Source organism: Ovis canadensis, chromosome 25 (assembly GCF_042477335.2).
Source record: "Ovis canadensis isolate MfBH-ARS-UI-01 breed Bighorn chromosome 25, ARS-UI_OviCan_v2, whole genome shotgun sequence".
In the NCBI taxonomy this organism is placed as follows: domain Eukaryota; kingdom Metazoa; phylum Chordata; class Mammalia; order Artiodactyla; family Bovidae; genus Ovis; species Ovis canadensis.
In genome coordinates this window covers 46,089,808-46,112,861 of record NC_091269.1, presented here as the reverse complement: position 1 = coordinate 46,112,861, position 23,054 = coordinate 46,089,808, and the positions used below count along the sequence as shown (strand labels likewise).

The 23,054-nt window shown below is 37.7% G+C and overlaps 1 protein-coding gene across 2 annotated transcripts in view; it reads left to right on the top strand.

Moving 5' to 3' along the window:
* MICU1 (mitochondrial calcium uptake 1) overlaps positions 1-23,054 on the top strand; it is a 238,321-nt gene that overhangs the window by 116,711 nt on the left and 98,556 nt on the right. For both annotated transcript variants that reach the window (XM_069572031.1, XM_069572032.1), the window contains exon 7: positions 20,886-20,968. In XM_069572031.1, the coding sequence (XP_069428132.1) occupies positions 20,886-20,968 (83 nt within the window). The remainder of the gene's footprint in view (positions 1-20,885; positions 20,969-23,054) is intronic.

Below are 23,054 nucleotides of genomic sequence, written 5' to 3'. Positions count from 1 at the left end.
GTAAAGTAATATATAACTGTTGGATGGTAATGAGAAGAAATTGTTTCATAGACTTTGAATAACAATAATAAATCATATGTTGGGACTTGTTGCAAAATAGTGCATAATTCAACTTGTTTCACCAACCAGAGGTGAAAATATTCAAAGCAGTTTTATCCTAACACTGTTATTCTCACAGATGGAGTCACCTGTCTTCTTTTTTTCTATTTAAAATATTAATTAAATTATTTCCATTCAAACTACAATACAACTTGAAGAAAACAGTTTTGAATATTTAATAAGCATTTTATAAATGACCCTTGATATGCAGTTAGTACTTAGCGCTTTTCAATAGAATTTTTAAAAACCAACATCAGTGATAACTGCATATTGAACCTTTGGCTAGAGTGCATTTGGCTATGTGATGCAGCTTGTGGGGTATTAGTTTCCCAACCAAGGATAGAACCTAAATCCTTGGCAGTGGGAGCGCAAAGTCCTAATTAATCACTGGACTGCCAGGGAATTCCCTAAAGCCTAATTCTTTCTTAGAATAACTGCAGTGAGGTAGTTAGGGCCTTAATTATTATTCTCATTGTGTTAGTTGGAGAACTGAAATCAGAGTTGTCATGTGTTCAACATATTTACAAATACTGCTTGGGAAAATCCTCTCTATTATGGAACTAAGAGCTCTTTTCACTAAGATAATAGTTTGTAAGTAGGGTTGCCAAATTTAGCAAGTAAATATACAGCACACAAATTGAATTTTAATTTCAAATAAACAACAGATAATTTTTAAGTTTAAATATATACTACTCTCTACTTACAAATCACAATCCACAAAACATTAGGAGGTCTGCAGAGTCCATTTATGGATTTCCTTGGTGAGAAGGAGGGAGAGTATGCAAGGTTCAGAATTTCCTCATCACTTTCCCTGTTCAATCAGAAAGACTATATGCTTTTAAATAAGTTTTTTTAAATGAAAATTCTAAGTCATAAAAAAGGAGTTGAATTAAAAAAATCTTGACTTCACTGTGTGACAAGAAGTTTGGTATGCAAAAATAAGAGTTTTAACAGAAGTGGATGTATAAATTTGCTGAGAATCAAATGAAACCTATAATTTATAATTTTAAAGCAATTATCTCTGCTGATTTGAAAAGAAAATGAATTGTAACCAGAAGGTATATCTTTTATATGTTTACATTTAATTGTTAACCAGGGAGAAACATATTTTATAAAGCAACTATATTGGAATTGATCAGGAAATATGTATATATACAGATACACATATGTGATATTGTATGTCACATTCATTTTAGGGTATATATCTATAGATGTTTATATACATCCTTTGTGTGTATGATATAGGATGTACCTAAATAAGAATAAAAGTTATGAGAAGATGTCATACTCTGTGTATAGAAGTATGGCTGTTTGAATAAAGGAAAATCTGTTTTCCAAAATAGAGAGTTCTAACAGCCTTCAGAGCAAAACTTAAGTTGCCTACAATTTTAAAAAGAAATCTATTTGGGTTCACCTACTGTATATTAGCAGCATAAACCATATATTGTCTTATATTTATTCCTAAAACTTCAATAAATTTATTTTTAATTCCTAGAATAACAGCAGAAGTAGTAAAGATTTTTATCTGAAACCAGAGCAAATTATATCCTGGTAGTTTAGGCAGACTGTGAATAGTGCTTTCCTTTGGGCTCATCTGATTGGCCTATGCACCATCAGTAACACTGTTTAAAAATGGATTCATTTCAGTATATGAAATAATTCAGTGATTCCTGTTTATATTACCAAAACTGAAAGTGTTAGGCATTCAGTCGTATCAGATTCTTTGCAGCCCCATGAACTGTAGCCCTCCATGGAATTCTCCACGCAAGAATAGTGAAGTGGGTACCCATTCCCTTCTCCAGGGTATCTTCCCAACCCAAGAATCAAACCTGGATCTGCTGCATTGCAGGCAGATTCTTTACCTTCTGAGCCACTAGAAAAGCCCCTTTTATGTCATAATGGCAGCACTAATCTATTCATTTTCATAAAACTATTTCATGTTGGATAGAAAGCAGAGATAAAAAGGCAACCACGAATGCAGGGGCAAAAATGGGGTACTTTTACTCTAATACTTATAAGTGTTTATGAGGAGGAGAGATTCAAAAAGAAAGAGAGGGTCAGACAGGAGGCTCAGAGTGGTACTATATATCATAAAGAAGCGTCTGTCTCCAGATGCGATGCAATAGATGCAGTCTCTTTCCGGGACAGTTCCTGAGCAGCTGCTTTCCTGAGGCTGAGAATCCAGGTCTCTGAAGTTCCCTTTCCAATTCTTGATCTCAAGAAAACAAGAGACTGAGAAAAAGAGAAAATGTAGAGAAAATTGCCACAGATCGCAGTAATGACTGTCAGCTATTGAGCCCTTTGAGCTCACTGGCTCTGTAGGCGGTGGGTGAGGCCCTCTTGGATCCTGGCTCTGCAGTTTTGCTTTATGAGTGTCCAGATTTTCCACATTTCTTTTTCTGAACTGGGTCTAGAAACCTGCCAGAGTTGGACTAGGTCTGATTTTAAAACCCCAATTGGGTCCATTGCCAGACTTACCTGTCTTAAAGTTTATGCTGAATTTATCAGGAAATCTTCCCTGCCCTTTTATAAACTAACCCAGCTCATCCTTCTGTTTTGTGCTTGGCTCCATGGGCTTTCCAGCAGTGAACATTAGTTGGATACATAGGGCTTCTTTCTTCCCTGGGTTTGTTCCACAGATGGAAGCCCTTAGATCTGTACCAAGACAAATTAAGAGGAAAATATTGGTCTTTGGTGAAATGTCAAGGTAAAATGTATTTCTTCATCCAAAAAAAATTACTTTTCCCCCTTTGTTGTGCACAGGGAACACTAACACACATATTGCTAGTACTGTGTAGCTAAACATAATCTAAGATAAGGTCTAGTGGGGAAACTCACAGGCAGAAAAGCAGCAAAATTACCCAGTCCCCATCCACATGCTGTTTAGCAGAAGAAAGTTCTTAGTTGGATCAGACACAGCTGAAGCACATCAGGGAGAGGGCTCTAAGGAAAGATGGCTGCCTCCCTCCCTCCACCCCGCTGTCCCAACTCTCTCTATAATAATTGGGATGAGAGGCAGAGAACATCCCGGCGCTGTGTGATAACAGGAGCATCCTGGTTGACAAAGTGGTCTTGTTAGAAAGAGGGAGGTTCCATTCCACAGGTAGCATTAGCCTTTCTTTCATTGAGCTAACTCAGATCTACGAAGCCAGCTTTTTGCTAAGCCACGAAAGGAATATCTCTGTCTCTTTTCACCCTTCCTTTCAAGAAACAAAGTTTCCTTTCTCAACAAATTTAGGTCAAAAAAAATTTGAATCTTCAGATTCAGTGAATTCACACTAATTATAAATGACCTATAAATTCCTATAATAGTTCTAGAAATATTTTCAAGAAGATGCTTACAAAACTATTATATTCCCTAAATGATGAAGTCCATGCACTGGACATGGTGGTAGTAATAAAATCTTTGAAAATAGGGATATAACCTGGTGTGAAATCTCAGAAATTTCTTTAAAGATAAATGGAGACCCAGAAGTGAATTCACTGGAATGAGGGTCTCACTTGATGATGTCACAAAGATGATGGAAAAGGAGACCCCAGCCTCCATCCTTCCACAAAGATCAACAGTCAACTATCTACAAACAAAAACAGATCTGGGAGAGCTCTGGAGTCAACTTAAGAAACTTCATGAAGACAGTAGAACAGATAATTTGAGAATATCCACATAAAAAGGAAGGAAAAACAGCTCCACTTAACTGCATCTTCTCAGTCACACAAAGGACTTGCTTCAGTTTCATCCTTGCCAGAAACCAACAAAACTGAAACATTGTAGAGATGGCTAGGAATAAGAAAGAATTGCAAGGATACTAATATAAGCCATGCAGAGGGAGTGACCAGCTTGACAGACACATGCTCTGTAGAAGACTCCAGCATGTTTCCCCACTAAACAAACCAATGGCCAGCACAGCTGTCACAGACTTCTGCAGATTTCACAGGTTTTTATCCCAAAAGTATTTGCATATTTGCACTCACTGACATCAGCACCAAAGTCTCTCCACAGCACCCTCTCCACTGGAACCTGGGACCCACAGCAGCAGCAAGTTCAAGCTTTTGAGGTTACACAGATGCAATTCCCCAGTCTAGACTCTTATAGCTGATCCCCACCACTGTGCACAAGCTCAGGGATAATCAGTGTGTGCACTTGCATGCCATCAGCTCGCATCGCTAGATATGCACCAATGCAAGATCCTGAAGCTGCTGTAGTGTGTGCTGACTGCCAGAGAGAAAGGTGTAAAAAGCTTATTTAAAGAAATAATAACTGGGACCTTTTTGAACCTTGGGAGAAGGTAGGACATCTAAGTTCATGAAGCTAATTGGCAGGCCCCAAATTTCAGTCCGAAAATGATCTTCTCAAAGAGACATTTTAATGAAACTGACCACAATCAAAGACAAAGACAGAATTTTTAAAGCAGCAGGAGAAAAAAAATCTCTTATACAAGTGAACCCTAATAAAGCTATCAGCTGAATTCTCGACAGAAACCTTGCAGGTCAGGAGAGAGCAGAATGATATATTCCAAGTGCTGAAAGAGGAAATCTGCCAAGCAAGAATACTTTACCTAAAACATTTGTCCTTCAAATGAAGGCAAGATAAATACTTTCCCTAATAAAAGCTGAGGCACTTCATTACCACTAGATCTGCCTTACAAGAAATGCTGAAAGGAGTTTGTCAAGATAAAGGATATTAGTAACATAAAACATATGAAAATATATAAAACACCAGTAAAGTTACATAGATAGTCAGATTCAGAATACTCAAATATTGCAATATGGTGACATGTTAACCACTTAACTCTTAATATAGATGTTAAAGGACAAAGTGTTCAAATTAGCTATAGCTACAGTAATTTGTTAATATACAGTGTACATGTATTGTGAAATCAACAAAATGATGAGAAAAGGGTAGAATTTTTGTATGCAATCAAAATTATCAGCTTAAAATAGACTTTTATAGCTATGAGATATTTTGAGTAAGCCTCATTGGTAACCAAAAAATAAAAACCTCTAGTAGATACACACAAGATAAAAAGAAGGGAATCAAAGTATTTCACTCCAGAAAGTCATAAATTTACAAAAGAATACGAGAGGGAGTGAAAGAACAAAGGAACCAAAAAGGAAAAAAATTAACAAGCTAGGAATACTAAATCCTTACCAATAAATGGATTAAATTCTCTAATCAAAAGGTGCAGAGTTGCTGAATGGCTGAGAAAAAAAAAAACATAAAACCCGATTCTAGGCTTCCTGCAAAATGCTTCAGCTAAAAGGAATACCTAAGCTCAAAGTGCAGGGATGCAAAAAGATACTCCATGCAAATGAAAACCAAAAGAGGGCAGGTATAGCTGTACTTGGACAAAATAGACTTTAAGTCAAAATCTGTAGTAAAAGATAAAGACGGTCACTCTGTAATGATAAAGGGTTTAATACATTAAGAGAATATGACAATTTAAATACCCAAGAGTACCTAAGTATACTAAGCAAAACAAATAGAAACAGATCTGAAGGGAGTAATCAACAGGAGAACAATGATAGTATCTAATATCTAATATCTAGTATCAATATCTAATGTTCAATAATGGATAGATCATCCAGACAGAAAATCGATAGGGAAACATTGAACTGTTCTTGAAACCAAATGAGCCTAACAGACATTTACAAACATTCCATCCAAAAGTACAATATGCATTCATCTCAAGTGCACATGGACATTCTCCAGAATAGATGATCTGTTAGGTCACAAAACAGGTGTCAGCAAATTTTAAAAGATTGAAATCGTATCAAGTAATCTTTCTGGCCTCAATAGTAAGAAATCAGAAGTCAATAACAAGAAATTTGAGGAATTCACAAATACATGGAAATTAAACAGCACAATCATGAACCAACCAGTGAGTCAAAAATGAAACCAAAAGTTCAGTTCAGTCACTCAGTCACATCCAACTCTTTGCGACCTGTGGAATGCAGCGTGCCAGGCTCCCCTGTCCATCACCAACTCCCTGAGCTTATTCAAACTCATATCCATCAAGTTGGTGATGCTATCCAATCATCTCATCCTCTGTCGTCCCCTTCTCCTCCTGCCTTCAATCTTTCCCAGCATCAGGGTTGTTTCCAATGAGTCAGTTCTGCACATCAGGTGTCCAAAATATTGGAGCTTCAATTTCAGCATCATTCCTCCCAACGAGTATTCAGGACTGATTTCATTAGGATTGACTGGATCTCCTTGCAGTCCAAGGGACTCTCAAGAGCCTTCTCCAGCACCACAGTTCAAAAGCATCAATTCTTCGGCACTCAGCTTTCTTAATGGTCCAACTTTCACATCTGTACATGACTACTGGAAAAACCATAGCTTTAACTAGATGGACCTTTGTTGCCAAATTGATGTCTCTGCTTTTTAATATGCTGTCTAGGTGGGTCATAGCTTTTCTTCCAAGGAGCAAACATCTTTTAATTTCATGGCTGCAGTCACCATCTGCAGTGATTTTGGAGCCCTCCAAAATAAAGTCTGTCAATTTCCTTTCTTTCCCCATCTATTTGTCATGAAGTGATGGGACCAGATGCTGTGATCTTTGTTTTCTGAATGATGAGTTTTAAGCCAACTTTTTCACTCTCCTCTTTCACTTTCATCAGGAGGCTTTTTAGTTCATCTTCACTTGTCATAAGGGTGGTGTCATCTGCATATCTGAGATTGTTGATATTTCTCCCGGCAGTCTTAATTCCACCTTGTGCTTCATCCAGCCCAGCATTTTGCATGAGGTACTCTGCATATAAGTTAAATAAGCAGGGTGACAATATACAGCCTTGATGTACTCCTTTCCTAATTTGGAACCAGTCTGTTCCATGTCCAGTTCTACTTGTTGCTTCTTGGCCTACGTACAGATTTCTCAGAAGGCAGGTAAGGTGATCTGGTATCCACATCTCATGAAGAATTTTCCACAATTTGTTGTCATCCACACAGTGAAAAGGTTTTAGCATAATCAATAAAGCAGAAGTAGATGTTTTTCTGGCATGCTCTTGCTTTTTTGATAGTCCAGTGGAGAAGGCAATGGCACCCCACTCCAGTACTCTTGCCTGGAAAATCCCATGGATGGAGGAGCCTGAGAGGCTGCAGTCCATGGGGTCACTATGAGTCAGACATGACTGAGCGACTTCACTTTCACTTTTTACTTTCACGCATTGGAGAAGGAAATGGCAACCCACTCCAGTGTTCTTGCCTGGAGAATCCTAGGGATGGTGGAGTCTGGTGGGCTGCCATCTATGGGGTCGCACAGAGTCAGACACGACTGAAGTGACTTAGCAGTGGATGTTGGCAATTTGATGTCTGGTTCCTCTGCCTTTTCTAAATCCAGCTTGAACATCTGGAAGTTCTTGGTTCATGTACTGTTGAAGCCTGGGTTAGGGAATTGTGAGCATTATGTTGCTAGCATGTGAGACGAGTGCAATTGGGCAATAGTTTGAACATTTTTTGGCATTGCTCCTCTTTGAGATTAGAATGAAAACTGAGCTTTTCCAGTCCTGTGGCCACTGCTGAGTTTTCCAAATTTGCCGGCATAGTGAGTGCAGCACTATCACAGCATCATCTTTCAGGATTTGAAATAGCTCAACTGAAATTCCATCACCTCCACTAGCTTTGTTTGCAGTGATGCTTCCTAAGGCCCACTTGACTTCGCACTCCAGGTTGTCAGGTTCTATGTGAATGTTCACACCATCATGGTTATCTGGGTCATGAAGATCTTTTTTGTATAGTTCTTCTATGTTTTCTTGCCACCTTTTCTTTTCAAATAATGATAATTGTTTTTTCTTTTCTAGCATGTGTGCTTTATTTCATTATATATTTGGTTTGGCTATAACTTTCAAAATATTGTCACTAATAATGAGCATCCCCATTTTATTATATTAAAATAAATGTTTTTGGCATTTTTCAGTTAAGTGTATTGTGAATCTTCCTGTCGTATAAACTTTACCATATTGAATAAGTTCCTCCTATCTCTATTTCTCAGGGGAAAAAAGTTTATTAGGAAAGCTTAAAATTTTGTCCTGTGCTCTTTCAGCATCTTAGCCTGGTGATCAGTGGCTTTATTCCTATGACATAGTTTTATTGTATTATAGTTGTAAAAATTCTGCATTTACCATTTCTTATTTTACTTGTATTTGTGTTGTGTGTGTATGTCTGTTTGTATGTCGACTAATATCTAATGTCTTTCTAAATTTCCTTTGAAGATTTAAAAAATACATGCAGACTCTGGCTCAGATACTAAAGAATCCACCTGCAATGCAGGAGACCCAGGTTCAATCCCTGGGTTGGAAAAGAAAAGAAAGTGAAGTCGCTCAGTCGTGTCCAACTCTTTGTGACCCCATGGACTATTGCCTACCACGCTCCTCCATTCGTGGGATTTTCCAGGCAAGAGTTCTGGAGTGGGTTGCCATTTTGGAAAGATCCCCAGGAAAAAGAAATGGCAACCTACTCCAGTATTCTTGCCTAGAGAATTCCATGGACAGAGGAGCCTGGTGGGCTACAGTCTATAGGGTTGCAGGGAGTTGAACATGACCGAGTGACTAACACACTAACATTGACAATATCAAATTGAACTTGTTGTTTGTATTATATAAAGTCTCCATGACCTCATTAAGTTTTCTGTAAAATACGTCAGAGACTTAAATATTACAGTAATTTTTGTAATTTCTTCTTTATACCTAATATTTTGTTATATATTTTTTTGTGATATTATCCTGTACATAAGGATATATAATCGATATTCTTTATAGATGGTAGTTATGAGTAATATGGAAATGGTGTTTGTTCTTAATCCTTCTTCTGCTCTTGGTTCATTTCTGTCTCATATTAATAATACCACCTCTGCTTTCTTTCTGTTTTGTTTTCCTGAATTTCCTCTTACTCTTTATTTTTTTAATATTTTGTTTTCAATATATTTCTTATAAATAACAAATGCAGTCTGATATGCTCTATGTCTTCTAATAGAGCAGTTTAGTTCATTTAACTTTTTTGTGATTTATTTGTTCTTCTGTCACCTTATATCTTGTTTTCTATGCTTTCTTTCCAATATTTTCTTTCAAGCTTTTGCTTTGTTCATTGAGTTTTTCTCCCAAATAATGTTAATGCTCTCCTATTTGTGGTAACCTTTGAATTAATTTAAATGTGTATGTGTATATGTATTTATGGGGGTTTGGAGAAGCCATGATTTACCTGGGCTTCCCTGGTGGCTCAGACATTAAAGAATATGCCTGCGGTGCAGGAGACCCAGGTTTGATCCCTGGATCAGGATGTGTGTACGTATCTGTGGGAGTTCAAGGGTGACATGGCTTTTTGTATCTAGGACAGAATCATCTATTTCTTTTGATGTCTTCTATTGGAAATCAAGAAATTTATCTTCCTTTCACTTTCTTTTCTACACTCCGTTTTCAGTATATTTCTTATAAATAATAAATGCAGTCTGACATGCTCTATGTCTTCTAATAGAGCAGTTTAGTTCATTTAATACAGTTTTAATCTGGTATTTTTTATTCCAAGTCATTTTTAAAAAGTACTTTTACGTTTATATGTTTTCTCTTTCAAGGACTATCTAATACTTTATTATTTTTATAACCACTTTTGTATAATGACTTAAGAGTGGTGCATACTCTAGTAGAATGTCTATAATTGAATCTCGGCTTTTTGATTCTGGACACCCAATACCTTAGTTCCCTCTTTTTTAACAGGGGATGGGTATATTAGTACAGTGTCACAGAATGATTGGGAGGATTAAATAATTTATATAAAGTGCCTGATACATTTAATAAATGCCACATGCCATGATTGTTTTATTAATAACCGTTATTTAAGCTTAACTCTTCTACTGATTTTATTGCTCACTTAACTTACTGCTCACTTCTTAATTGATCTTATCTTCCCAGTCTTTATTTTGATTGATTTTTTTTTTTTTTTTTTGGTCATCGTTGGCTGAAGAATTTCCTCAACCAAGGGTTGGCAAACTTTTTCTTAAAGGGCAAGATAAATGTTTTAAGCTTGCTGGCCATATTCTTTGTCACAGCTACTCAGTTGTAAGCAGCCATGAGCAATACACAAACAAATAGCCAGCACATCATAGTCTACCAGTCCCTGCTTATGAATTTTGTTACTGTGTTTTTGTGGAATTTCGTTAGGAAAGTTTTGTGGATTATACAATTTCTAAGTCCTTGAATGTCTGAGACTGGCTTCTGTTGCTAATGTAGATAAAGGATGAGTTGACTTGTATGTAACCCTTAAAATTGCTTTCCGTCAAGATTCTATAGAACTTGCTCTGCAGTATTCAAGTGTTGTGGAGAATTATGATACAACTCAATACTTTTTTCTTTATAACTTGTTTTCCTCCTGGATAATTGGGCCCTCTTTCTCTTTATCTCTGGCATTTGTCATTTCAGTCATGGAGGGTTCCCGCTCCACCATGTTAAAAGAGCAAACCTAAGAAGAAGAACGAGATTGATATATCTACATACCATTAACTTTGGCTATTTCAGATCACCTTACTGTCTTTTTTCTTCCACTAAGGAAATTTTCTTGATATTCAATTCCAGAAGTTACCAATAAAAATGTCGTACCATTTTATCATTTCAAATTGCTCATCATGGGAGAAACTAGATATTTTAAGTGGTAAAATGTTCATTGTTTTATATTACATAGTTTGATTCCCCTGTATTTCGACTTAATGGGAACATACAGCTGTACAACTACAGAAAACATAATCAGGAAACAGTCTAATTAACTTACCCTTGTTTGAGCATATTTGAGTCACTAAATGGTTATTAACTAAAATTTGTTAGTATATTCTAAAAGTTATTACAGTGTTTTAAATTGTAATTCTAATACAACCAACAGAGAAAATCTTGATTTCACAGTACAGTGTCTTCTGTAACCAATTATACTAGATGTGGATTTTTTTATTTGCCATTTCACATCTTGCATTTTAAGAATAATCATTTCTTGATTCCAGAGCAAAATATTATAGTTATTTTCATCATCTCCAGTGACTTCAGATGGATTGCACAATTAATAGTGGATATTTTAGTCAATAGATTATTCTACAAGACAAAGATGAGGGCAGACCTGTCTATGGGACTTCTGAGTTGAAGCAAAAAGTGTGTAACTGTTAAGTTTTTGAGCCACTGATACTGTTCATGCTATGTCTTGCTTCCCAGGTAGAGCAGTGGTAAAGAATCCCCTGCCACTGCAGGAGACACAAGAGGTCTATCTCTAGGGTTCTATCTCTAGGTTGGGAAAATACCCTGGAGCAGGAAAAGGCAACCCACTCCAGTATTCTTGCCTGGAAAATTCCATGGACAGAGAAGCGTGGTGGGCTACAGTATGTAGGGTTGCAGAGTGGGACAGGCCTGAGCACGCCCCCACACACATGCCTTGCTTCACATAAACATGGAGTGCTCAGTCTCTTAGTCATGTCTGATTCTTTGCAGCCCCATGGACTGTAACCTGCCAGGTTCCTCTGTCCATGAAATTTTCAAGGCAAGAATACTGAAATGGGTTGCTATTTCCTACTCCAGGGGACCTTCTCAACCCAGAGATTGAACCTGCCTGTGTCTCTTGTGTCTCCTGCATTGGCAGGTGGATTCTTTACTACTAGCACCACCTGGGAAGCCACCACATAAATATGCCTCTATACAAAGTTAGTTCAGTTCAGTCGCTCAGTCGTGTCCAACTCTTTGCGACCCCATGAATCGCAGCACGCCCTGTCCATCACCATCTCCCGGAGTTCACTCAGACTAGCATCCATCGAGTCCGTGATGCCATCCAGCCATCTCATCCTGGGTCGTCCCCTTCTCCTCCTGCCCCCAATCCCTCCCAGCATCAGAGTGTTTTCCAGTGAGTCAACTCTTCGCATGAGGTGGCCAAAGTATTGGAGTTTCAGCTTTAGCATCATTCCTTCCAAAGAAATCCCAGGGTTTATCTCCTTCAGAATGGACTGGTTGGATCTCCTTGCAGTCCAAGGGACTCTCCAACACCACAGTTCAAATGCATCAATTCTTCGGTGCTCAGCCTTCTTCACGGTCCAACTCTCACATCCATACATGACCACAGGAAAAACTATAGCCTTGACTAGACGGACCTTAATCAGCAAAGTAATGTCTCTGCTTTTGAAAATACCATCTAGGTTGGTCATAACTTTCCCTTCCAAGGAGTAAGCGTCTTTTAATTTCATGGCTGCAGTCACCATCTGCAGTGATTTTGGAGGCCAAAAAAATAAAGTCTGACACTGTTTCTACTGTTTCCCCATCTGTTTGCCATGAAGTGATGGGACCAGATGCCATGATCTTCGTTTTCTGAGTGTTGAGCTTTAAGCCAACTTTTTCACTCTCCTCTTTCACTTTCATCAAGAGGCATTTTAGCTCCTCTTCACTTTCTGCCATAAGGGTGGTGTCATCTGCATATCTCAGGTTATTGATATTTCTCCTGGCAATCGTGATTCCAGCTTGTGTTTCTTCCAGTCCAGTGTTTCTCATGATGTACTCTGCATATAAGTTAAAAAAGCAGGGTGACAATATACAGCCTTGACGTACTCCTTTTCCTATTTGGAACCAGTCTGTTGTTCCATGTCCAGTTCTAACTGTTGCTTCCTGACCTGCATACAGATTTCACAAGAGGCAGGTTAGGTGGTCTGGTATTTCCATATCTTTCAGAATTTTCCACAGTTTATTGTGATCCACACAGTCAAAGGCTTTGGCATAGTCAATAAAGCAGAAATAGATGTTCTTCTGGAACTCTCTTGCTTTTTCCATGATCCAGCGGATGTTGGCAATTTGATCTCTGGTTCCTCTGCCTTTTCTAAAACCAGCTTGAACATCAGGGAGTTCACAGTTTACGTATTGCTGAAGTCTGGCTTGGAGAATTTTGAGCATTACTTTACTAGCATGTGAGATGAGTGCAATTGTGCGGTAGTTTGAGCATTCTTTTGCATTGCCTTTCTTTGGGATTGAAATGAAAACTGACCTTTTCCAGTCCTGTGGCCACTGCTGAGTTTTCCACATTTGCTGGCATATTGAGTGCAGCACTCTCACAGCATCATCTTTCAGGATTTGAAATAGCTCCACTGGAATTCCATCACCTCCACTAGCTTTGTTTGTAGTGATGCTTTCTAAGGCCCACTTGACTTCACATTCCAGGATGTCTGGCTCTAGATTAGTGACCACAGCATCGTGATTATCTGGGTCATCAAGATCTTTTTTGTGCAGTTCTTCCATGTATTCTTGCCACCTCTTCTTAATATCTTCTGCTTCTGTTAGGTCCAGACCATTTCTGTCCTTTATCGAGCCCAGTTTTGCATGAAATGTTCCCTTGGTATCTCTAATTTTCTTGAAGAGATCGCTAGTCTTTCCCATTCTGTTGTTTTCCTCTATTTCTTTGCATTGATCGCTGAGGAAGGCTTTCTTATCTCTCCTTGCTATTCTTTGGAACTCTGCATTCAGATGCTTATATCTTTCCTTTTCTCCTTTGCTTTTTGCCTCTCTTCTTTTCACAGCTATTTGCAAGGCCTCCCCAGACAGCCATTTTGCATTATTGCATTTCTTTTCCATGGGGATGTTCTTGATCCCTGTCTCCTTTACAATGTCACAAACCTCCATCCATGGTTCATCAGGCACTCTATCTATCAGATCTAGACCCTTAAATCTATTTCTCACTTCCACTGTGTAATCATAAGGGGTTTTATTAGGTCATACCTGAATGGTCTAGCAGTTTTCCCTGCTTTCTTCAGTTTAAGCCTGAATTTGCCAATAAGGAGTTCATGATCTGAGCCACAAGCTCCCGGTCTTGTTTTTGTTGACTGTATAGAGCTTCTCCATCTTTGGCTGCATAGAATATAATCAGTCTGATTTCGGTGTTGACCATCTGGTGATGTCCACGTGTAGAGTCTTCTCTTGTGTTGTTGGAAGAGAGTGTTTGCTATGACCAGTGCATTTTCTTGGCAAAACTCCATTAGCCTTTGCCCTGCTTCATTCTGTATTCCAAGGCCAAATTTGCCTGTTACTCCAGGTGTTTCTTGACTTCCTACTTTTGCATTCCAGTCCCCTATAATGAAAAGGACATCATTTTTGGGTGTTAGTTCTAAAAGATCTTGTAGGTCTTCATAAAACCGTTCAACTTCAGCTTCTTCAGCGTTACTGGTTGGGGCATAGACTTGGATAACTGTGATATTGAATACAAAGTTAACTATATATAAAAATAAAATATAAAATGTATAGCTTTATAATAAATATTTCTTGACTTTATCTTTTATGATTCTTTAAGTCTTTTGTTTTTCAAATATTTGCAGTCCGTTTGCTAGCTATAGTGTTAGCCTGGCACATAGCATGAAACCTAATATTAGAAAATGCTGAAGAGGCTAATAGATTATCAAAGAGTACCTGTAAAATAGTTACTAACAGAAATCAGATCTGACTTAGAAAGCAAGTATGTCATTGAAAAGAAAATTGGTCTGCTCTTGCTTAAGTATGTTTTTTAAAAATTCTTAGGATATTTTCACTTTATGTAGTGTCCTTTGGAAGCTAAATTATCCTAGGGGAATACTATAATACAACTACAATGCTTCCAGTCTGTGTTAAAAAAAAAAAAAAAAGGCAGAAAGATTATTCCAGATTGCACCTAGCCATCATACCTTGAATAATTCAGGAGAATTGAGAGAGGACAACTTTTTTGAAATATAATCTTACAGGTTTTTCTACTCCTTTGCTCTAGCCTAAGGTGGAAAAGCAAAACATTATGCCCTCATATAAGAAAAATGTTAATATGTTAGTCTGCAGAGAAGTCCTATTGTTATTAGAAAGGATAAGTCATTCCAGAATTAACCATTTTAGAATATTGTATTTATGGGAGCCATTGGTCATCTAAAGGACCCCAGAGAAAGCTATTACAAAATAACCTTGACGTTCTGGAAAGAGGTTCTGAGAAACCTTTAGTAGAGACATGACACTATGTCCTTACATATTCAGAGGGACATCATAAAGGTGAGAAACAGTTCTATTTTGTATTTCTCTCAAAAATTAAATTAGGACAATTTGTAAGAGCTACAAAGAATTAGATCTGAGCTCTACTTGAGAAGGTGGTGGAGGGTGTGCGCTCAGTCGTATCCATCTCTTAGCAACTCTGTGGACAGGAGCCTGCTAAGCTCCTGTGTCCATTGGATTTTCCGGCAAGAATACTGGAGTGGGTTGCTGTTTCCTCCTCCAGGGTATCTTCTTGACTCAGGGATCAAACCCATATCTCCTGTGTCTCCTTGCATCGACAGGGGAATTTTTATCACTGAACCACCTGGGAAGCCCATTCTGCATGAGAAAAAAAGTTCAATTAATACGGCCATTGCTGGCCAGCAATGGTTAGACATTGCAAGTGGTGACCTCCCTCAGAAATAATCAGAGGCTATATGATCATCCTTACAAATTCAGTAGGCAGGTTTATCACTGAATGGAGGTTCATCACAGTTTTTTCTCCTCACTCAGAGTTCTCTGCTATTGCATATTAATTACCTCATTTGCCCTATGCATCATTTTACAACAGGAATAGTAAGGTGGGAATTTTGTGGTAGGAGGACCAAGCTAACAGAAAATAAGAAACTTGTTTAGAATCTAACCTATTTAGTTTTTTTTGTTCATCCCGTCAGTACTACCAAAAAAGAATTTAAGGCATAATAACTCATTAGATTGGAAAAGTCAGAATTAGAGCCCAAGGCTTTTGCATTATCTATTTTTAAAAAAAAGTAAGTGAAACAGTCATGAAAATCTTGAGACAGCTAATATTATTGCTATCTGATTATTTGACTTACATACATAGAAAAACATGGTTTTTTACTTATTACTAAAACAGTATAGAAAAATCTGCTGTGCTTTGAACAAATCTAGAGTTGTTATTGCTCTTGTCATTATTGTCAATAATAGAATAACATAAAAATGTTTTATTCTACACTAGAACAAGATCTAATGTATCTCCATTTACTTGTAGTAAAAACTGTCACAGAATTATAGGTAAAAGATGTAGAGTGATGAACTTTGTATAGAATCTCATTGTTTTAATCAGTCCCAACATATGATTGTTTTAGATATTGCTGTGCAGAAAATAGATTGAACCATTAACACAAGGACGAGTGGGGCGAAGCTTCACTGTTCACTGTACAAGTAGCCTGAAATTCAAAAGAATTCCCCTCTCTCTACCTTTCTATGGCAATAGGTTGTGAATTAATGTAAACTCAAGATACTTTTAGCTTTCCAGAGCAGCTAGATTTAAAAATTACTCTGAAGTCTACTCTCAAAGGGAGACAAGAGGGTACAAGAAAGTTGCCTAGCAGCTTATTCCTGTGTAGCATGTTTCACTTAAGGCGAGCTGGTTTTTTGCTTGTTTGTCTCTAGTGCTTTAATATGATCAGCAAATGAAGATTGAATGACCTGAGAGAACTACTGTGGAAGGAGCTTGCGTGATAGACTGCTAAGGCCTAAATGTGATCAGAACGCCCACGGCTGCTGTCCTGAAATGCTGTATCAGTGACCAGGGCGCAAGAGCTCAGCCTGAGAGTGTCAACGCATATTCTTGAATAAACACTGTTAAAGTCATTCCACGTAAAGCAAATACTGTGTTTGAGAGTAAGCCGGGATTAAAAAGATAAAGAAACCTGAAGCAGTACAAGATGTTCTTTGTTTGGTAAAGTGAATTTAACCTTAGTTGTAGGAGATCATATTAAGTATGAGTTGCCAGAATAACTCATTCAGTCATTTAAATGCCTGTGCGTATGCCAAAACAGAACTTTGTAAGACAGTAGGAATAGAAGATCATGATAAACCTAAAAATTTAACAACTCTGCGTTGTCTCTGTAATCAGTGAAGACAGGAAATGAGAATGCTGCTGTAATTCATGAATAGCAACCCTTTGAGTGCCTCTGGCCAAATCTTCCCCTATTCCTATTCGTTTTGAACCACATTTCTCTTGATGGTGTGATACCACTTTGTCACTGCTTCCTCTCTTTTTACTTTCACCTTAAATATTAGCTTCCAACTTCTTTCTGTCCTTTCTGTACACTTCTCCTCAATCTTTAGTTCTCCTTGGACATCTTCATTTCAGGTCTTTGAAGCTAAACGGGTGGCTCAGTGGTATAGAATCTGCCTGCAATGCAGGACGTTTGTGTTCGATCCTTGGATCGGGAAGATCCCCTGGAGGAGGGCATGGCAACCCACTCCAGTACTCTTGCCAGGATAATCCCATGGATGGAGAAGCCTGGTGGGCTACAATCCATAGGATCACAAAGAGTCAGACACGACTCAGCATGCATATGTAGTCAAGTCAAGTCAAGTCAGAGTCACTCAGTCGTGTCTGACTCTTGTGACCCCATGGACTGTAGCCCGCAAGGCTCCTCTGTCCATGGGATTCTCCAGGCAAGAATACTGGAGTGGGTTGCCATTTCCTTCTCCAATGCATATGTAGGTGTGTATCTATTTATGCTAATATAACTACTAGCTTTAGGCTCTCTCTTCTAAGCTTTAGACCCATATTTCCAGCTATCTCCTGAACATTTTCATCAGAATATGCTGTGGACTCCTTGAATTCAGCAGATCTTGTCTGAAATCATTTTTTCCTCAAATCTTTTACATTGCCTTTTTCTCTTTAATGATATGTAAGCTACCTCAGATATGCAGATGACACCACCCTTATGGCAGAAAGTGAAGAGGAACTGAAGAGCCTCTTGATGAAATTAAAAGAGGAGAGTGAAAAAGTTGGCTTAAAGCCCAACATTCAGAAAATGAAGATCATGGCATCTGGTCCCATCACTCCATGGGAAATAGATGAAGAAACAGTGGAAACAGTGTCAGACTTTATTTTTTGGGGGCTCCAAAATCACTGCAGATGGTGACTGCAGCCATGAAATTAAAAGACGCTTACTCCTTGGAAGAAAAGTTATGACCAACCTAGATAGCATATTGAAAAGCAGAGACATTACTTTGCCGACTAAGGTCTGTCTAGTCAAGGCTATGGTTTTTCCAGTAGTCATGTATGGATGTGAGAGTTGGACTGTGAAGAAGGCTGAGTGCCAAAGAATTGATGCTTGTGAACTGTGGTCTTGGAGAAGACTCTTGAGAGAGTCCCTTGGACTGCAAGGAGATCCAACCAGTCCATTCTGAAGGAGATCAACCCTGGGATTTCTTTGGAAGGAATGATGCTAAAGCTGAAGCTCCAGTACTTTGGCCACCTCATGAGAAGAGTTGACTCATTGGAAAAGACCCTGATGCTGGGAGGGATTAGGGGCAGGAGGAGAAGGGGACGACAGAGGATGAGATGGCTGGATGGCATCACGGACTCGATGGACGCGAGTCTGAGTGAACTCCAGGAGATGGTGATGGACAGGGAGGCCTGGTGTGCTGCGATTCATGGGGTCACAAAGAGTCAGACACGACTGAGTGACTGAACTGAACTGAAGCTACCTGGTAGCCTAAGCCAGTCATGCTGTCAGCCGTTTTTACTCTCAGTTCATCACAGCTAATTAATCATTAAGTTATATACTTTTCTGCCCCCTTATTTCAAATTTGTTTTCTTCTCTCCATGACCACTGCCATCACCTCAGTTCACATTTTCAAGTTTCAGGAGCTTTAATGATGTTCTCTGAGACTGAATTTTGTTTTCCAGTACATTCTTCATATTGTAGCCAGAGAAGTTCTTTCTAAATGCCTGTGTGATTGTGGCACTCCCCTGCTTAAAACTTTCAGTGGCCTCATATTGTCTGCGGTTGTTAAAATTACAAGTATCTACAAGGGTTAGGTAAATAATGTATGTGAGTGAAGTGAGCTAAGTTTGTGAGACAATAGGGAAGAACAGAATATATATTCACGATTTTTAAAACATATGACAAACCCATTACAGAATCTGATGTTGCCTATGCCTATGATTGCAACTAAGCTTAAACTACTGAGCATTTTACATGCAATGTTTCTTTGATATCTGGAATGTCCGTTAGATGAAACTTGAAACTCTAAGCTATTTCAGAGACTGACATAACCAGTGAGTCATGTTTTGTTGTTTTGTTTCTAAGTTAGAGCATACCAGAATGAAGAGTGTGTTTATTATTATAAGAACCACAATTTTCATATTGGAGGCTGTGGAACATAATGAATAGTCATTGTTGACCTCAGTCACTTACCAGTTCTGTTTGTTCCCTATTAGCTGTGTGATTTTGAGCGAGTCATTTAGTGGCTTGGAGCCCCAACATCCTACTCTATTTAAAAAAAAAATTAAGAAAGAAATAATTTCAGGATTGAGAGTACAAAATTAGAAAACAGCTTAAAATTATCCAGTTCAGTGCTTGGCACATAGTAACTCTTCAGTAAAAGATAGCATCCAGACAAATGGGAATAATTTAAGAAGTGACAATAAATATACAAAAATCGAATCCCCGCCCTCCTGCCCTGCATCCTTCTCAGCAATCATACTGGTGGCCTAAGAAAAGCAAACCTGTTGGAAGCCAGTATCAAGCGAAAGAGGCAATTGGAAACTGAGAAGCATATGATTCACCCAGGCAACTAAAAACCAGGAGCTTACCCACCTAGTAGGCTAGCTAGCTGAAAATGGAATTTAAGCTTAGAAAGTGTTGATACTGACAAATTAATGAGCAAGACAGGATATGAACTGTGTACAGTAATGCATAATATACTAAGCCCTTGTTTACTTTTTTGTCTATGTATTATCTTTAATTTTTTAAACTAAAAGTGATATTAACTAAAAATTTAATTCGATAGTATTAGGATATATATAGGAAATTTTATTTTCTATAGCTATATAAATTTGAAGCACTGAAGGAAGTAAGTGACTTAGTTTTCTTTTTTTGGCCATGCCACACAGCTTGTGAGATCTTAGTTCCCCAACCGGGGATTGAGCCTGGGTGCCACCAGGGAAGTCCCTAGTTTTCTTTACTAGAATATTTAGCATGGTAAGGAAGGAGAGGAGGGCTGTTGAATTTATATTTTATCCTAATGTACAAATATAATAATTATATTTTGATTGATCTGGGGACATTGAAGAAGTCCTGAAACACTTTCACCATTCATTTAAGGGAAAAAAATATACTGTCTTCTCAAGCTTTGTATTTTTCATTTTGATTTTTAAACATTTACATGTACTTTACTCAGTAATCTATGTATCAAGCTGACACAATTAAAATAGGGGGCTGGGTAGCTGACCGTGTGCTTTTCTGCCTTACCACAGAGCTATAGTGACATTGAGGAGAATGGTATAGATAATGTGTTGATAATAACCTGTTGGCAGAGTGATATCCACTGAACTCCTGATTGTACTTACAATGGAGAGACTAGAAAGAACAGAGTAGAAAGCTAGCTTGTTTTAAAAAGGCAAGACAAAGATAGTTTCAGCTTCTTACTTTGCAGCAGTATATCTCACCCCAAATAGACTTTCATGCCCAGATAAATAACACTGTATTTAAGTAACAGAACAACAGTAATGTTATTCAATTAAGAGAAGATGGTTTCTAAGAAAGTAAAGTATTTAAGAGAGTGTTTGATCACAAAGATAGATAAGTACTATCTTTACTGGCCATGGTAAAATTCTCTTGGTTTTAAGAACTGTTGCTAAAAGGTTAATCAAGATAAATGTGGTGGCATTCTTTGACTTGAAGTTACATTTTAATGTTTAACCATCCTTTTTTCTTAAAAAGCAATGATTTTTTTATTTTTGGTCAATACCTTCTAAATATTTTTCTCTTTCCTTCCTCCTTCCCTCCTGCCCTTCCTTCCTTCCTAACTTACAGCTCCTCAGAGAAATTTTGAAATTGCCTTCAAGATGTTTGACTTGAATGGAGATGGAGAAGTAGACATGGAAGAGTTTGAACAGGCAAGTTTTCCTGGAAATTTCCTTTAAATACATTAATGTTCAACACATTTTCATGTGCCTTGGAGTTACTTTGGCCTTGATAGTATATTCTGATGCTATCCAATTTTTGAAGTACCTAAAGGATCATTTTTCAGAATTATCTCCACTTATGATAGATGAAGGTTTTTTGTTTTTACTCTAAATGTAAGAAATTATTTCAGCATATGATTCAGGTCAAGTTTGCTCTGATTCCCCGACATGAATTAGAGTCTAATGTTGAGAGGCTAAGTTATGGCTCTTCAATCATATATTCAGTCAGTATTTATTAAATAGCTTCTTTGTGCCAGGAAGTTCCAGAATACAAGGATGTATGACATATGTTCTGAAAGGATTTCTATGAGGGAAGGAAAAATGATACCATACCTTTTACTGTAGCAGGTTCTAGCCATAAATGTATGTGCTATGCTTAGTCGCTCAGTTGTATCTGATTCTTTGCAACACCATGGACTGTAGCCCACCAGGCTTTTCTTTTCATGGGATTCCCCAGGCAAGAATACTGGAGTGGGTAGCCATTCCCTTTTCCAGGCAATATCTTCCTGACCCAGGGATTGAACTCGGATCTCCTGCATTGCAGGCAGATTCTTTACCATCAGAGCCACCAGGGAAGGCCATAAATGTATATAGTTTCTTCTGAATTCTAGGAAGAGATTATATTTCCATCAAACTTCTATCCTTGGAGGGTCATGGTACCTTTCCAAGTATAATTATTATGATTAATAGAAGTATTTTCAAAACAGGAAAAAATATATATATGTGCAAGAAAGTACTTTTGTATTCAAAATGAGTAAAGGGGCAAAAAGGAAGTAGGAAAAAGTATCAGGTATACTGTATCTTTAAGTAAAAAATACACAAAGATTTCAAAATCCCTATAGATATTTATTCAATTTGCAAGCTATGTCCATCTAATACCTTCAGTTTTCTGTAATTCTGCACTTTACTGATATTACTGGGTGGCCTCAAATGATTGTAAATAGAACTTATTTTGGTATTTTAAATTTTATTTTATATAGAACTATTTTACTTTATACAGAACTATTTTCTTTTTATTGAGATATAGTTAACTTATTGTATTAGTTTTAGATGTGTGATGTAATGATTTGACACACACACACACATACATATATATATATACATATATATATATAATGATTTGACCATTGCAATATATATATAGCAATGTTACCACAATGTTTAGTTAATATTCATCATCACACAGTTACAATTTTTTTTTGTTGTGATGAGAACTTTTAAGATCTATTCTCTTAGCAACTTTCAAATACACAATTTTGTTTGTTAACTATAGTCTCCATGCTTACATCCCCAAGGCTTATCTTATAACTAGAAGTTTATACCTTTAGACCACCTTCATTCCTTTTGCCCACCCCCAACCCCTCGCTTCTGGCAACCAACGATCTGTCCTCTATGAGTTCAGCTGTTTTTTGGATTCCACATATAAGTGAGATCATATAATATTAGCCTTTCTCTGTCTGACATTTTATGTAGCATAATGTGCTCAGTGTTTATCCATGTTGTCACAAATGTCAAAATTTCCTTCTTAAATTATGTCTGAATAACATTCCCATGTGTGTGATATTTTCTGTATCCTTCATCTGCCAGTGGGACACTTAGGTGGTTTCCATGTCCTGGCTATTGTAAATAATAATGCAGTGAATATGGTGGGGAGCTGAAGATATCTGTTGGACACAGTGATTTGATTTCTCTTTGATACTCAGAAGTGGAATTGCTGAATATGGTAGTTCCGGTCTTAATGTTTTGACAAACTTTCATGCTGTTTCCCATAGTGGCTACACCAGTTTACATTCCCACTAGTAGTGCATGAGAGTTCCCTTTTCTCCATATCCTCACCAATATTTTTGGCATTGCTGTTGATAGGCTGAATGACTTGTAGCAATAGCTTCACCATTCTGTTCACCTGACAGAGAAGGGAATATAAATTTCATCTAATATGATGCCCTGATAACTGGATGTGTTAAACTGATGCAACTTGTAATATTGATCACAAGAAATTTTGATGTAAAAACTCTTT